Below are 17,529 nucleotides of genomic sequence, written 5' to 3' on the forward strand. Positions count from 1 at the left end.
ACTCTTTGTCTCCTGTAGAACAAAAATGAGAAGGAAAACTACTAACATAAAGTGGGTGACAATGGCAGAAAAAGAATATAAAAGAAATAGAATAAAACAGTACGAGTGGGAGGGCCAATAGTGTGGGGCAAGGGAAGATGAGAAATGCAGAAAGCTGTGGGTGTAGGCAGTAATTAAGAGCTACAGGAAACTGGGTTTGAACCTTAGCCTTTCACAGGTCAAGTTGTTAGCTTTGATGTGAGGATCGAGTGTTACCTAGCAGAGTCCTTCTCAGTGTGAATTTCTCCATCATGATAACTTCAACCCAGATCAATGGTTCTTAAAATTAGGTAGGCTTAATTACAAATTTGTAAGTGTTTTGTAGTTAATTTGGGAGGATATTGAAGTGGTTTTAAGATGTACAGATGTATCCTAGTAACTTATATGTTTAAAAGATTAAAAACCAGTTGACTTTGTGAACATTCATATTGAGAAAAATCTATTTTTGACTTTATTATTTAAGCATTAAAATTTTCCTTCCCTTATTTTCGTTAGTATGTCTTGATTTTACTTCCTTTAGTATGATGGTTTGAATTTGCTCTCATTTGTGAGTTGTAAGACTCTTTGCGTAGTTTGAATTTGCCTGCATTCTCTATCAGAATAGAGTAGCCTTGTTAGGGAGCCCTGTTGGGCAGGGCTGTCTTAATTTAACGTTGCTGCACAGAACATCTGGCCCCTTCATAGGAATGGGTAGTCAAGGACTCAGAGTCAAAGCTAAACTTAGTCATGGCTGAAGATTTGCTTGCTATCAGTTATTTTAAAGATCAGCCCCACAGGTTACCTGAGAGTCGTTTATTTTTAGACACATTCATTTATCATCTTAGCAACTCAGAGAAAACAGCTGCGGGTACAATGGATGACTGTGTTTTAAAGCACTGATATTTTTACATCACTTCTAATGAGAAAGCCCAGCTATTGGCATGATGATTTATCCTCAAGGCCTTTTGGGCTTCTAGATTGCTGAAATTTTGGCTGAGATAAGCAATGGAGACTGTCAGTTATAAAGTGAATGGATTTTGCTAAATAATCTTTTTAGAGTCAAAAAACAGAGATTGAGATTAAAAATGTAAACCAGGTGGGAAAGCATGATCTCAATGGGTACCTGTGATTTGGGAAAAGATAGTTGAGTGGATGAGGCAATGCATGGATTGTGTGTTTGATGCACATGTGTCCTAATGGATGAAAAAAAACAATTCTTGCCTGCCCCCCACCCTCCAGAGCCCATGGGGAATAAAGATTTGTTGCAGAAAAAAGAAGAACCTTTCTGAGTTGTATCACTGAAAAGCTTAGTGCAGTGGTCCACAAACTTTGGTACCAGGGACCAGTTTCGTGGAAGACTATTTTTCCAGGGCCTGGGAAGGGGTGGTTTGAGGATGCTTCAAGTGCGTTACATTTACTGTGCACTTCATTTCTATTATCATGGCATCAGCTCCACCTCAGATCATCAGGCATTAAATCCCAGAGGTTGGGGACCCCTGGCTTAGTGCACTCACCCAATATACTGATGATTAGAAAAATCCCGATAATGAAATTGTGGAAAACTTCTCACTTCTCTCTAACGATTATTTAGCAGTTCAAGGGGCTTGTATTGAAGACTCATTGCTGGGCTCTAGGAGCACAGACATAAATTAGATGTGGCCCCTCCTTCAGAGCGGCTGTCGGTGCAAGAGGAGAGCATCGTGTGAGCAGAACGGAGGTGCATGTAGATGGAGTGTGTGGTACGTGTTGCCGCCAGTCATGCGCACGCGCAGGGTGCCCGCGGGCCGCCAGGGAGGGATGCTTGTCCCATGCCTGAGGCCGGAGGAGGCATTTCTGAAGGGGTGTTTGTGATAGTTTCAGGTGCACGACAGAGGGACTCAGCCATGGGAACACATGTATCCATTCTCCCCCAAACATTTACATAGTCTACAAAGTATAGACTTTGTACTTTAGGCTTCTTTGTTTGACTTCTTTACTGATACCTGGTGTAGGCAGATGATACACCTTTCCTATCTATTTCGACCTGAGGTTAGGTGTTTCAGCGGGAGTCTTTGTATAAGGCCTCACTCCTTTCTTCATTGTAGTGTTCCTTGTGGCCTTCTCCAGTTGGCTCCCATCTCCTTCCGATTCTACTTTCCAGCCCCTTTTCTGCCCTGAGTCTTCGGGACCCAGTACCAAAATACTGCTTTCCAGTTGTCCAAACTCTTCCATCTTTAGTTTTCTGTTCTTTCAAGGATGGTCCTTGAAATGCTCATTTCCTAAGGACTCTTGATATCATCTGAGTGTTTCCTGAGAGAAGAGGCCCTAAAAACTGATGAATGATTCCCTTAATTGAAGAGCAATTCCTTTCCCCAAGAGAAGAAGCACGCTGAGTCTTCTAATGGGTAGAATGTACCGCAGACATCAGAAGTAACTTGGAAATTCCCAGAACTTTTTGGCGGAGATGACAATGGGTTTTGAGTCTTTTAAATTGAAGAGCTCTCATCTCTATTCTGTTAACTAGATGAAAGGGCAGATCCCCTTTGGGTTGATTTTTCTCTCTAGCATAATGAGCCTCTATGCTGAGTACTGGAGAACCTCTCCTGTTTAATGCGCTGCAATTGGCCCTGCTCGAGTTACCGTCGATGCAGGGCAATTTGGGTAGCTCAGAATCAAAGTGGTGAAAGTAGGGCTGGAGACAGTATGCAGATACAACGATCTTAATATAGTTCAGAAACCCAACAAGAGAGGTTCTAAAGGCATACTGCAGAAATACTACCTGATTTCCAAATGAAGAACCAACCCAATATGAATAAAATGAAGAGCCTTGAAAAATCAACACAGATTTTTAACTGTTTGTATGTACTAAGTTATTTCCTCTCCAAACCTATAGTTCTCTATTGACATAAGGAGATCCTCCCTATGTATTACTAGGTGAGAATCTTGCAGCGCTTGGGACTACCGGGTACTGGCTTGGAGATGTGGCTGGGAATTTCAGAGGCAAAGCCTTTTCGGCCGTCAGCTGTCTCATGCAGTTATGTTTGCCGCCACCAGGCGGTGATAGAGAGTGATTGCAAGACTGGGCTGGGAGTAGACTGGTCGGGATCCGCTCTAAGTGCCTTTTGTTGAAGAGCTTTCTTGTGACTGAGAGTGAAATCCTGAATAAGTAAACTGTGACGGGGAAGCATTATTGAATAAAAGTATTCAAGAACAAAGACATCTGGTGATTCCAGTTCTGACTCGTCCTCTTAATGGTGGTGCACTTAGATAAATGCAGCTGTTTCCCTGTTTATGGGTAAAATATTGGCACTGGATTATATAATTGTTAAAGTTCTTATGTTCAAAATAAGCAAGTGTAATTTTAACTGTTAAAACAGCAAAGTTAGAAGAAGAAAAACTTTTCATATAACAGGGAAGGCTATATTTTGTTAATAACATCTTAGTTCACTTCTGTGGCTCAGATGGTAAAGAGTCTGCCTGAGTGCGGGAGACCTGGGTTTGATCCCTGGGTCAGGAAGATCCCCTGGAGAAGGAAACGGCAACCCACTCTAGTATACTTGCCTGGAAGATCCCATGGATGGAGGAGCCTGGGGGGCTACCGTCAATAGGGTCGCAAAGAGTTGGACGTGACTGAGCAGCTTCACTAGTTCACTTTATAGCAAGGCAAAGACAACCCATTGTGTGTGTGTGTGCATGCGTGTGTGCATGCACGCCGTGCATGTTATGGGGAGAGGAAAACCAGGAGTGAGAGAAGGCTTCTCAATTTGTCTTCCTTGCATATGTGGCATATGCAAGTGAGGAATGAGACATCGTTCACATTTCTATGAAACCTTTCTGTGAAGTTCTATGAAACCTTTTCTTCAAGGCCTCATCTCTCCCTAAATCCAGTTTTTCTGATACCATATCCAGACGTCGTAGATCTTCCTGGTATTTCTAAATCATTGTAGTTTAGACTCAAATCTGAATTTTCTGTGCTCAGTGATTTTATTCTTCTTGTCTTTTCCTTTTTCTTTTCAGCAAAAGAAATAACTCTGTTTAGGTTATTGATACGAATTCAGCAAAATTTTAAGTAGATGGCTCTCTAGAATCAACTGCATCTTATCAGAAATAGGTTAAGGCAGACCGTGCTTTGAGGATCCTTGGGAATCCCAAGATGAGTTCAGGTGTGTAGAATGTCGAAACCATTTTCATACTGATGCTGAAGTGTTGTTCTTTTTCAGTGTATTGACATTTGCAGTGATGGTGTAGGTAATGAATGAATGAATGAATGAATGGTAGGTCAGACTTTCAGGTAAGTTAGCATGAATTGAGACAGGGCACCAAACTCCTAGCAGTGTTGGCACACCTCACTGCCACACACTTGCCGCTAAAAAGACAAAGTTTCACTTAAGAATGTCCTTCATGAGGCAGAAAATAACGCTAGTTATGTTAAATCTTTAACCTCGAGCACACATCTTTTCTGGGTAACAAACGGGACATGTAAGGCACTCTGTTGCTTACCAAAGTTCCCTGGTTGTCTGGAGAAAAGCATTTGTGCAGTGTTTGAGTTGTGAGCTAAATGAGCTGCTTTTTTCCAAGAAACACTATTTTTTACTTGAAACTACGATTCATAGACAAACTATGGTTATTTAGGCTTGGTTATTCAGCAGAACTTTTCTCAAAAATCAATGACCTGAGCTTGTCACTTCAAGAACACGATTAACAATATTTGTTGCTCATGATAAAATTTGAGTCTCAAGCAAAATTAGAGTTTTGGGAAACTTGTATCTGCTATTGTGAGCTGGACAGCTTTACCATCCACATGTAAAGACCCTTCTGAAGACTTTGGTAGTGATAGTACCAAATGTGATTTTTGGATGTTGTATAATGAAATGCATCAATATTTGAGAGAAGTCTGCATAATTTCTAAATAACCAGTGCATGATGTCATAAAATCATTCATGGATAAAATAAATTTTAAGTTTAAAATAGAACAATGGATTTTAATGTAACAGAATATAAAAAGTTCACTGATAGGTGTGGTTCATATTCAGATTGCAAATGAACTTTGGGAAACTGCCATTTGTTGATTTTTGGTGTAATATCAAAGAATATCCAAAATTACTTCAAGAGGCTGTTCAGATACTCCTGTGTATTTTCCAGAATACACAGTTATGTGAGATCAGATTTTCTTTACAACTAAAATAGTGTATCACAACAGATTTAATGCACAAATAGCTGTAAGAATCCAGTTGACTTTTTAAAAGCAAGATATTAAAAAGAGAAATGAAAATATAAAAGAAATACCCTCTTACAGTATTTCTTTTGTCTTGGAAAGTATAGCTGTTTTTCCCCAAAAGTTTTATGTTAAGTAAAAAAGCTTGCTGTATGAAAGAATTAATTATTAGATATTTATTTATTTTTTTTTAATCAATAATTACTTTATTATTATTTTTTTTTAATTTTTTTTTATTAGTTGGAGGCCAATCACTTCACAACATTTCAGTGGGTTTTGTCATACATTGATATGAATCAGCCATGGATTTACACGTATTCCCCATCCCGATCCCCCCTCCCACCTCCCTCTCCACCCGATTCCTCCGGGTCTTCCCAGTGCACCAGGCCCGAGCACTTGTCTCATGCATCCCACCTGGGCTGGCGATCTGTTTCACCATAGATAGTATACATGCTGTTCTTTTGAAACATCCCACCCTCATATTCTCCCACAGAGTTCAAAAGTCTGTTCTGTATTTCTGTGTCTCTTTTTCTGTTTTGCATATAGGGTTATCGTGACCATCTTTCTAAATTCCATATATATGTGTTAGTATGCTGTAATGTTCTTTATCTTTCTGGCTTACTTCACTCTGTATAAGGGGCTCCAGCTTCATCCATCTCATTAGGACTGGTTCAAATGAATTCTTTTTAATGGCTGAGTAATATTCCATGGTGTATATGTACCACAGCTTCCTTATCCATTCCTCTGCTGATGGGCATCTAGGTTGCTTCCATGTCCTGGCTATTATAAACAGTGCTGCGATGAACACTGGGGTGCACGTGTCTCTTTCAGATCTGGTTTCCTCAGTGTGTATGCCCAGAAGTGGGATTGCTGGGTCATATGGCAGTTCTATTTCCAGTTTTTTAAGAAATCTCCACACTGTTTTCCATAGCGGCTGTACTAGTTTGCATTCCCACCAACAGTATAAGAGGGTTCCCTTTTCTCCACACCCTCTCCAGCATTTATTGCTTGTAGACTTTTGGGTAGCAGCCATCCTGACTGGCGTAAGAATTAATTATTAGATATTTAAAGTTTTGTCAGTTTTGATTTTTAACGTGGTTGATGTTGATAGGTGTAACCCACATAACAAAAGCTCTTTGACGTCACTGATAATTTTTACGAGTCTCAAGGGATACTGAGACCAAACATTTGAGAACTCGTCTACAAGTAGACCAGGTCTGGGCACCCCTCCCTCTATGAGATGGACTTTATTAAAATGTTTTTTCCTAGTATACTGATGGCTGTACGATGTAGCATATAGCCCTCCCACATCTTTCACCAGCAGACTTACTCTGAGATTTCTCTCACCCTGTTTTATTGACAGTGGAGTATAGCTGAAAACATGGTTGTTCCATTCAGCCCTTGGCCTCCCATCCAAGAGGAAGGAGATAGCTGCATTGTGTAAGAAGTCAGGCAGGTGAATCGAAATTGTGAAAGATCAAATTTCTTATGCGTACCAAGTGGCAGATGAAAAGTTCAATAGCTGATAGTGAAGAGCTGACAAGAGCAATTGTTTTCAGGCAGGAAAAGAGAATTTATTTCCAGGTGGTTTTTTTCAGTGAGTCTGGCAACAGCTGGGCAATGATTTAAACCTCCTAGGATTCTGACTTTAAGCTTAAAAATACATTTGCATATGCCAGCATTAGAAATGGAATCTCAAACTGCTGCCAACTTAGACAACCAAAAGGAAATAGAGATCTAAACGGTTCAAAAGCTAAGCCTCGGGAGGTTCTGTTGCTTGGCAGCTGTGTAAACTTAGCCAAACCCTCTGCTTCTCCTCTCTTGGATGCTTGGTTCTAAACAGGACCACACCGGCTTGTGACCATATGGGCAGGCAGGGGAGTGAAGGGGATGGGTCTCCTTGTTGGGTTCAAGAAAAGTCGAACATTTTCCTTTCTGTGTGGATGTGTGTGGAGTAAGAAATGTGGAGGAGAGGCAGGGTTAACAGGGAAGACAACGCCAGGTGGGGAAATGACTTCTGTTTTTCCCTAACTGGGTGTCTGTGTTTTTTTCTCCTGTTTTCTTCCTTTCTTCCTCTCTCCTTTCTTCCTTGGAACTTAGGACTGTGAGACAGTTTTATGACGGAGCAGCAGGAGTGACCGTCCCTGTAATTAACTTCTTAACCAGAGAAGGAATCTTCTCTATCGCCACTCTGTTCTCTGGGGGAAGTGGGTGAAATAGGGCAGTATGCCCACCTGGGACAGCTTGACGTATAATCCCTATCTATGTTCGACAGAAAAAGCGAGAGGAATTTTACTAGTTAGATTAAATGACCACATTTAGTTGTGTAAAAATATTTTTCCTTTGAGTCACATCTCTTTAACCACGTCTTTCATTTTATAAGCCATTTAGGTTGAGAAGCATACTATACCTTTAATGCATTTCTCATTGTAACTTTTTAATACTTATTTTTATTGAGGTGTAATTGACATGCATTATGTTAGTTTCAGGTGTACGACATAATGATTTGCGCTTTGTAGATACTGTGAAATGTGTACAAGTTCACAATATGAAATTTTGTGATATTTGCCGCAGTAAGTCTAGTTTCATATCTGGCACCATACATAGTTAACATCATTTTTTTCCTTGGGTTGAGAACTTTTAGGATCTCTCTTAACTTTAAAAGTATTGTTAACCATAGCCACAATGCTGTTCGTTACATCCCCATGATTTATTTGTTTTCTCACTGGAAGTTTGTGCCTTCACTCACTTCACTCACCCCTCATCCCCAGCTCTGGGGACCATCAGTCTGGTCTCTGTTTCTGTAAGCTTGATTTGGGCTCTTTTTTGTTGTTGTTGTTGTTGTTGTTAAAGTTTTAATTTTTTGTTTTGGCCATGCAGCTTGGCTTATGGGCTCTTTAGTTCCCCAACCAGGGGTTGAACCATGGCCCCCAGCAGTGAGAGCACTTGAAGTCCTAAACACTGCACCCACCAGGGAATTCCTCCCCCTCCCAATTTTTTTAGATTTAGATCATTTGCAGTGAACTTTGATTGATGTTTTTAGTTATTGAATTAATGTAGAATTAGTGATGGGGTAAAGAGTTTGCAGGGTAAAAAATAGTAATACTATTAACAATAATAGAAAAAGAGGAGGAGGAGGAAGAAGAGAAACAACTTTTCTGGCATGTTTAATGTTTGGCCAGGTACAGTTTTAAGCTCTCATTATTGATTCGGTTACTTGAAAGGTAAGGATGGCAGTTTACTGAGCTGAAAGATGGGCTGAAACCCAAGTTGTGAGAACACAGGTATCTGGGAGGCTAGATGGAGATGTCTTAGTGAAACAAGGGGGTAAAGGCTGACCCAGGAGACAGGAGAGAAATCCGAAGGAGCAAGTTGAAATTTGAAAAAGTTACAGACCTTGGGAATTGGGGTATGGAATCCAGAGTGAAAATAGAGTAGCTGATTTGAACTTTGAGGTGTCTGTTGTCAGGTAGGAGTAATTTGGCGAATGAGAAAAGAAATACCAGAGATGAAGTAGAATTATATCCAGTGATAGTAAAACTGGAGAACCTACAGCAGACCAAGCACTAAGATGTGGAGGAGGTAGGAAGAGGAATTGAGCAAATGCAAGAGAATGTGGGTGAAAGAATGTCACTGATGGAAGCAAATGTAGATAGAACATGGGCTTTGTTAGGAGGAGAGCTGGGGCGCATTGTAAACAGCGCATCAGCTGACCCTGCACAGGTGGAGCTGGGGAGGGACTGCAGCGAGAGTTTCTCCAGGATGGAGTTGCGCTGTAGTTGGCTGGTGGGCAGGAGAATAGGGGGATGACAAGACAAGAAGGAGACATACACCTTGGGGTGGGTTTGATTTACTCACTTGACTCCTTGCCCTTTGTAAGTGAAAGAAACTGGCTTTTCCATGTGTGTGAAGTAAGTGAGCAATAATTAGCAGCAGGTAGCTCTGACTCTTGAGAAGGCAATGGCACCCCACTCCAGTACTCTTGCCTGGAAAATCCCATGGACGGAGGAGCCTGGTGGGCTGCAGTCCATGGGGTCGCTAAGAGTTGGACACGACTGAAGTGACTTAGCAGCAGCAGCTCTGACTCTTATTTTCTTAAATGGAGAGCGTCAGAATTGCCTTTGCAGTGACCTGCATTAACCCCAGGAAGCTCTATAACTCATGTACCCTGTGCCTTGCTCCTCGATTTGCTTTGTTTAATGTGCAGGGAGTTTTAGTGGGTCAGACGGGAAAGCCCCCCAGGAAAGCCTATGAAGTTCAGTGCTGACCCTGTGTTTCGTGCCACTTAAATAGTGGCTTAAATAGCCAGTTCACTCTGCGTAAAGGTCCATTCATTACTGTGTACTTCCCAAAGCCTCAATGAGGTGTTCTCTTGAGATTCCTTAGTCTCCCAGGGGTCAGTGCTACGTGTCTAGCTTGGAATAGATCCAAAAATCGGTAAGTGGAAGGGATTCTATCTCTGTCTTTTAACACTGTGCTTCTCCTGCCTTTAAAAAGTGAAGTGTCATTGGAAACATCACTATGTAGTATAATAGTATGCTATGTAGTATGTAGTGTAATTCTTTTAAAATTCCCTTGGTGTTTTTGTTGTTATACTTTTAAAATATTGCATTTGTGGCTGGTAACAGCAACTTAAATGATCACCATTGGTCAGACAGATTTATCAGTTTTAAGAAGACCTTTGCCCTTTGCAGAAATGTACTGAGAATACAGTTTATATCCCACTATTGAATGAAGTCCTTCTCAAGAAAATCACAACAAATATGGGATATTCCTATTACATGGTTTGCTCCTTAATGACCGTGATATATGCCTGAGGTCATGCTGATACTTTTGACAGACTGGGAAAGGCAGAGAAAAGGGAATGTGGAGAGAGGGAAACCTTAGGGTGTTTCTGAGATGATTCCACTGGCTGTTTTCAGCCTAGGATGACACAACTATTGCTTTAACAGTTTTTCTGATAAGACATTTCATTTTCAACAGCAGAAAAGTAACAAACTTGTAAATCGCATTGGTCCCCATTGGGAAGAATATATGTAAGTTCTCATGGCTTCTGGTTGTAGGTTCTCATTTTCTCTTGTCAGGATTTTTGGTGTTGAAAATTATTGGCAAACATTATTTTAGTGGTAACTGTTATTTTTGTCAGTTCTGTGGCTTTTCTTGGAGTGGGGGGGATCAGCTCTAACTGCTTGAGTCCATGTTCTTCCATGTCGGCCATCAGATTGGAACCAGAAAGACCTTCTTCCTTCAGGCAGAATGTTTCCTGCCTCCTGGCGTCGATCACTGCTTCATTTCCTCAGGCCGCATATACCTGTCTTCTACCACCTCCTGGAGTTTGCTCAAACTCATGTCCCCTGAGTCAGCAGTGCCATCCAACCGTCTCATCCTCTGTTGCCCCCTTCTTCTCCCACCCTAAATCTTTCCCAGCATCAGGGTCTTTTCCAATGAGTCGGTTTTTCACATCAGATGGCCAAACTATTGGAGCTTCAGCTTCAGCATCAGTCCTTCTAATGAATATTTAGGGTTGATCTCCTTTAGGATGGACTGGTTTGATATCCTTGCTGTCCAAGGGACTCTCAAGAGTCTTCTCCAATACCACAATTTGAAAGCATCAGTTCTTCAGCACTCAGCCTTCTTTATGGTCCAGCGCTCACATCCATACATGACCATAGCTTTGACTGCTTTGACTAGACAGATCTTTGTTGGCAAAGTGATGTCTCTGCTTTTTAATATGCTGTCAAAGTTTGTCATAGATTTTCTTCCAAGGAGCAAGCATCTTTTAATTTCAAGGGATAAGAATAGGCATAAGCAAATTTATACCCTGATTTTGTTTTGTCACTTTTCTTTTTTCGTACACCTATTGATTTCCCCACCCTTATTATGCCTAGTGAACCCACTTTTCTGTTTTTTCAAGTCTTTGCCATTTGCCTTCGCAGGTCTGTTCTTACTAACTGAAGTTTGTATTTCTTGACTTGAATTCATCTGCACATCTCATGCACAGCCTGCTGGTTCTCTCTTCTGCAGGTCTTTGCAGATCTCTGTCTCCCTTTTCCATGCTAGTCCCTGACCTCATTCCATATGCAGTTCAAATTCCACTACTCAAAGCTCACCTCATCTACTCCACCAGATCTATATCTTGTTCTGCATCCCCTCTGAACTTGTACATGGTCGATCAGCAGAGTGGAGTTCAGAGCATGGACATGCTTAAACTGAGGTCCTTCTGTGTATGGACTTTAACTTGAACTCGGGCAAACTCCAAGAGATAGTGAGGGACAGGGAGGCCTGGCATACTGCAGTCCATGGGGTCTCAAAGAGTCAGACACGACTTAGCAACTGGACAACAACAGCAAATGTATACAGGGTTAGGCCTTGCTGCATTGCCTTTATCTGAATTGTGAAAAAGGCCCTCATAATAATATTGGTCTCCTTGGATGGTTGTGATTAAATGTGATAATACATGTAAAGTGTCTGGCACTCAGGGATCAGTGCTCCAAGCTCTCAGGAGCATTTCCAGCCACACCGCATGCTCACAGAGTTGAGATGTGTAGTCCTTGAACGAAAGAATCTGGCTCTGCAGAGAATGCCTAGCACAGGTTAGCTATTCAATAAGCAAGTGTTGAAAAATGGAGAACATGGTCGTGAATAGCAGAGACTGATTATCATGATGATGGTTGTTATTATTTCCACAAATCTTTGCCATCACATTGTAAGCAAAAATGTGTGTGGTAGGACAGGAGGAACACAGTATACTTCCCAGGGTGTATTTCATCTGAAAGTGCCTAAGGGTGACTGCAGATTCTTGATTACCTTCTAAAGACAGTGACAGGAAGTTGCAGGATTTTTCATTGCTTGTGTTTTATATGTATGTATAATATACGCACACACATATATATACGTGTGTGTGTGTGTGTGTATAAAGTTTATTTATTTATTTATTTTTGACTGTATTGGGCTTTCTTGGCGCAGGCTTAAGTTGCTGGGAACATGGACTACTCTCTAGCTATTGTGTGCAGGCTTCTCATTCGAGTGGCTTCTCTTGTTGCAGAGCACAGGCCCTGGGGCACGCAGGCTTCAATAGCTGCAGTTTGTGGTTTCTGTAGTTGCAGATCCCCAGCTCTAGAGCACAGGCTCAGAAATTGTGGCAAGACCACCGTGCACCTAGGCGTGTGAGGTCTTCCCGGATCAGGGACTGAACCGGTGTCTCCTGCGTTGGCAGGCAGACTCTTCACCACTGAGCCCCCAAGCAAGCCCCACTTTGTATCCTTTAGGGTGTTTTTTTTCCCATCCCTCACTTTGTCATCTACTTAGAGATATACTATATGTGGGTGTGTGTGTATATATATACACACACACACATATATTATATATTCATCATAGTTGCATACAAGTAATATGCAAATGGATACTTGTGACATTTATGATTCGTTTTTAAAAAAATTTATTTTAGGAACTTGGGTCAGAGAAGGGTTCTTCATTTCTCAGTGCTTCCATTTGCTTAGCTTCCATTCGGGAGCAGGGAAGAGACAAATATAAATGATAGAAAATTGGTGACCGTCTTCTCCAAATTCATTTTACTTGAAATTTCTGGCACCGTCACCGCTAGGATCATCCTAACCGTTAACGAGAAAACTCTTGTTCAGATCAATTTTCCCAAGAACTTGTCATAGTGTTATCTCCTAATTCATGTGTTCGCAAACATTTTTTGCTGTGAAAAGGAAAAGTGCCAGAATAAGCAGAATTGCATTCAGTATGCAAATGAAAGTTTTGTAGAAATAGGGTTGTATTGGAGATGAAATTAATTGTGACAGTTCAGGAGGGGTTTTACGGGAAAAGATTAACATGTTAGGTCTTCAGTGGCTGCCTTCCCTGATGCATATAATATTAGGCAAAATGAAATCTCCATGTGCCCAAGCTTGGTGGAGGAATGTTTATTGAGTGCATAGAAATTTGAGCAAGGCATGTCTCTAAGAGTTTATGACAGCCCATTTTCTTTTCTCAGTGTGAGGATGAATTGGTCCATTATCATCTAAATTGGAAGTCATGATGATGGTTCTTCTTTGATTCTCTTGTTGTTTACTTGTTAAGAAACTTGTACAGGAAAATGTGTTATTCTGAATTAAGTTGCTATTATAGAATAGCCTATAATGTTGTATTTTTTCAAATGTTTATGTGCACATGAAAAGGGAAGATTTTTCATATGGGGGAGATCAGATCTAACTTAATTTATTTGATTTTTCAACAGAGGGTAAGGTATACAATCTGTTACTACCCAGAAGTTCTGTTTTCAAGTTTGATTGCCTTTTGAATGATTTCTGCAGTGATAATACAGAAAAGTTATTTGTGTATATTCACTTTTTTTCTTCTTTTGCTCCAAGGAAACCAACATGTCTGACAAAAGTGACTTAAAAGCTGAGCTAGAGCGCAAAAAACAGCGCTTAGCACAGATAAGAGAAGAGAAGAAACGGAAGGAAGAGGAGAGAAAAAAGAAAGAGGTAAGTCCTGGGTGCTGTGGTGTCCTCAGGGAAAAGGAAAACCACTCAGTTCTGAGGCGCTGGTCAAATGGATACAGAGGACCCTGGGAAAGAATGCACTTACAATATCTGCATAAAATGAGTGGTATTTGCATACTTAGAACAGTCAGGTCATTGCCGTCTGTTGTGTACTGGTCAGGCACCACATAAATGGTCAATAGCGTTTGGTACAGAGGTCCCCAAACCCCAGGTTTACCCCAGACTTGAACAGAACCCTGAAAATGATCTGCGATAGCTCTACTGTTAGAAATTCCTTCACCTTTCCGGGTCTCAGTTCCCTGTGCTTAACAGGGAAATAGCAGTGTGTTTATTTTGTCCAGTCATGAGGATTAAAAAAGTTGATGTTATAAAGCACTTAGCAACGCCTGGGATATTGTTCAGTCATCCAGTCTTGTCCAAGTCTTTGTGACCCCAGGGACTGCAGCATGCCAGGCCTCCCTGTCCTTCACCATCTCCTGAAGTTTGCTCAAGTTCATGTCCTTGCATCAGTGATGCCATCCAGCCATCTCATCCTCTGATGTCTTAGTAACTCTGTCCCAGTAACCAGGGACGTAGTTACACCTTAATAAGTGTTAGTGTCGAGCAAAGGCTTTTGGAGAAAACGACCCAACTTGAACATTTTAGGAGGAAAATAGAAAATGATGCCAGTGGATTACCATTATTTCCTCAGTGGATGTATTTTTCAGGGTAAATAAGTATGCTGGGACTGGTAAGGGAAAACCTGCATTTTTCTCCTTTGATGAGAGAGTGGATAATGTAGTAGATCCTGCTGCATGATATATTACATCCAGAGAGATTTCAGTGACCTTCCATTCAGGCCCCTCTTTATGCCAACAAAGCAACAGAAGCCCAGAGGTGAGGTGGAGCTTTTCTGCCTGTCAGACCTGGAATACAGAACTCTTTTTTTTTTTTTTTAAATTAAATCTTTAGACCATTTAATAAGCATACTATAATAGAAAAGCCATCCTTTCTAAATATTTTCTTAATTTCTTTCACTATTATTTCTAAAGAAGTTGTGATGTCCTTTTCCTGTTTATTGTAAAATATTTTTAAAACTCCTTCATTGAAGTATAGCTGATTTATAATGTTTGCCAATCTCTGCTGTAAGGCAGAGTGGCTCAGGTATACACAAATATACATTCTTTTTTATATTCTTTTTCATTATGGTTTATCACAGGATTTGCAATATAGTTCCATGTGTTAATCATTAGGCCCCTGTTGTTGATCCGTTCTAAATGCAATCATTTGGGTCTACCAATCCCGAACTCCCAGTCCATTCCTCTGCGCGCTGCTCTCCCCCTTGGCAGCCACAGTCTGATCTCTATGTCCGTGACTTTGTTTCTGCTTTGTAGACAGGCTCATTCGTGCCGTATTTTAGATTCCACATGTAAGTGGCACCGTACGACATTTATCTTCTTCTTTCTGACTTAGCTCACTGAGCGTGGTCATCTCGAGGACCATACGTGTTGCTGCAGATGGCGTTATTTCCTTCTTTTTAGTGATAAAGTAGTAGTCCATTGTGTGTATGTATCACATCTTCTTTATTCATTCACCTGTTGATGGCTGTTTAGGTTGTTTCCATGTCTTGGCTATTTGAATAGTGCTGCTCTGAACATAGGGGTGCACGTATCTTTTTGAATTATAGTTTTGTTCAGATATTTTCCCAGGAGTGGGATTGCTGGATCATATGGTAAATGCAGGCTTTAGTTTTCTGAGGAACCTCCATATTGTTTTCCATGGCGGCTGCACCTACTTACATTTCCACCAACAGTAGAGGAATGGAATTTGGGGCTCTTAGTTCCTAATTGAATGCCTTTCTGCTACATCATGTGTTTTTCCTATTATCTCAGTCCAACGAATAGTTTATTTTAATTCTCTGATTTGTTGTGGCGGTGTAGAAATAGCCCATATCTTGTACAAAAAACAGATGCTACATGTATTTTTGGTAGTTTTCTAGGAAGAAAACTTTGTATTAGTGTGGTATTGTTATGTGTATAGAAATCAAACCTGCTTCCCTACTCTTATTTTAAGAGAAAAAAGAATGTATTTTGAAGACTTGCAAGCTAAGTGCTGTTTCACACTATAAGGCTGGCAGACCAAGGCAAAAAAAATCTCTAACAATTATTTTCCAGCAAAGTAAAATATAATTGTGTCGCCCTCTGACCTGCTGGCATCTTGCTTCTCTTGGTACCATTACACTTTGATTGATGCCGTAGTTTATTTGTCCTTGACAGTGAGCATAATGTTTTGCCTTCAGAGATCTCCGCTGTTATATATGCGGTCTTGAGTGAAACAGAGGTGAGAATTGACAAGGAATGGCTATTCATTTCCATGTGAAGCCAAAAAAAGCATTAAGTTATTATGCTCCCTTTCCTTCAAATGTCAACACTTATTGTAGTTTTAAAGCACCTGTTATCCTTTACTAATAGTCGGTTTCCTTTTAAACTGACATCCTAATATCCAACTTGAATTCCATAGAATTACCGCAAAATGCCAAGTGATATGGGAAATCTGGCTCCAAATTATGCTGTCTGCTTCATCCTTGTCATTTCACACATTTGGGGGGAGGAAATTACAGGCAAACAAGCCTGATGGAAACAGGCCACCCTTTCTGTTCCCATACCACGAAGCTTTGCCTGTTGGGGATTTAGCTTTTATTCAGCAGACAGAGTCTTGGCGGGTTGGGGACAGCAGGCTGGGGGGGTGGTGTGCAGAACACCTGGACCTGGGGCCTTCCTGGGCCTCCACCTCCTTTTGGAATTAAAGTTTTACACAGTCTAAGTTTCCTCGTTGCTGAACTGCCAGGGTGGTTGAAACCTGACTCTGCTCCAGGGTAGGTGCATATGTTAGTCACTCGGTCGTGTCCAATTCTTGCGACCCCATGGATTGTAGCCTGCCAGCCTCCTCTATCCGTTGGATTTTTCAGGCAAGGATTCTGGAGTGGGTTGCCATTTCCTCCTCCAGGGGATCTTCTCGACCCAGGGACTGAGCCTGCATCTCCTGTGTTTCCTCCATTGGCGGGTGGATTCTTTACCTGCTAAACCATCAGGGAAGTCCTATGGCAATAGAGTCCCCGTCTCCTCTCCCCAGAGTTTCTGGTCTGAAGTATCTAAATAGGGTCAGATTTGGGGATCATTGAGCTGTATCATCCTTGAAGGTCTGTCCTGGCTTTCAGCCCTGACCCTTCAAGGCCATCTCCCCGGCAGAAGATCTTTCCTTGGGTCAGATTGTGATGACTTGGTTTGTTCTGAGTACAGTGTTGTATTAATATGATGCAAGCAGTAGAACTGTAGGTTAACACAGAGGCTTTCAAGCTTCACATGGCTGGGAAACCTGGCTCTGCCCTTTGCAGGATGGCCTTGAACAGGTCTGGGACCCCTCTGCACTTGAATTCCCATCTGTAAAATGGAGAGGAGAGTGGGTCCTTCTTCATGGAGTTCTGTGAGGATCTGAGGAGGTGATGCAGGACTGTGAAGACACAGAGGATCTGCTTGGTAAGAAATGGCTGAAACTCTGCTCCTGAAGTGGCCCTCACGTGGGGCCAGTAGAACCTGCAGACCTTCTTCAGCATCAATGCTGGGGACTCCCATTTTTCAAAAACACTGCATTGTTGGCAGAGTCTTATAATCCAAGGCCCCTAGTTTCCTGGGATGACAGCATTTTGTAGTTGAAAGAAACCTGGAAGTAATCTCTTCTGATCTTTCTTTTTCAAATGCTCTTCGGCCCCAGGGGCTGAGCCTCAGAAGTGATCTGACTTTATCTCCCCTATTCCAGCCAGTTGTCCAA

General features: G+C 41.4%; 1 protein-coding gene across 1 annotated transcript in view; it reads left to right on the forward strand.

The window, feature by feature from the left end:
* The window catches only part of DYNC1I1 (dynein cytoplasmic 1 intermediate chain 1), a 370,725-nt gene that overhangs the window by 31,592 nt on the left and 321,604 nt on the right, over positions 1-17,529 (forward strand). Inside the window, exon 2 of the mRNA XM_061166296.1 lies at positions 13,588-13,704. Coding sequence (XP_061022279.1) covers positions 13,597-13,704 — 108 coding nt within the window. The 5' untranslated portion in view covers positions 13,588-13,596. The remainder of the gene's footprint in view (positions 1-13,587; positions 13,705-17,529) is intronic.

This window comes from Dama dama, chromosome 18 (genome assembly GCF_033118175.1).
Source record: "Dama dama isolate Ldn47 chromosome 18, ASM3311817v1, whole genome shotgun sequence".
NCBI classification, from domain to species: Eukaryota; Metazoa; Chordata; class Mammalia; order Artiodactyla; family Cervidae; genus Dama; species Dama dama.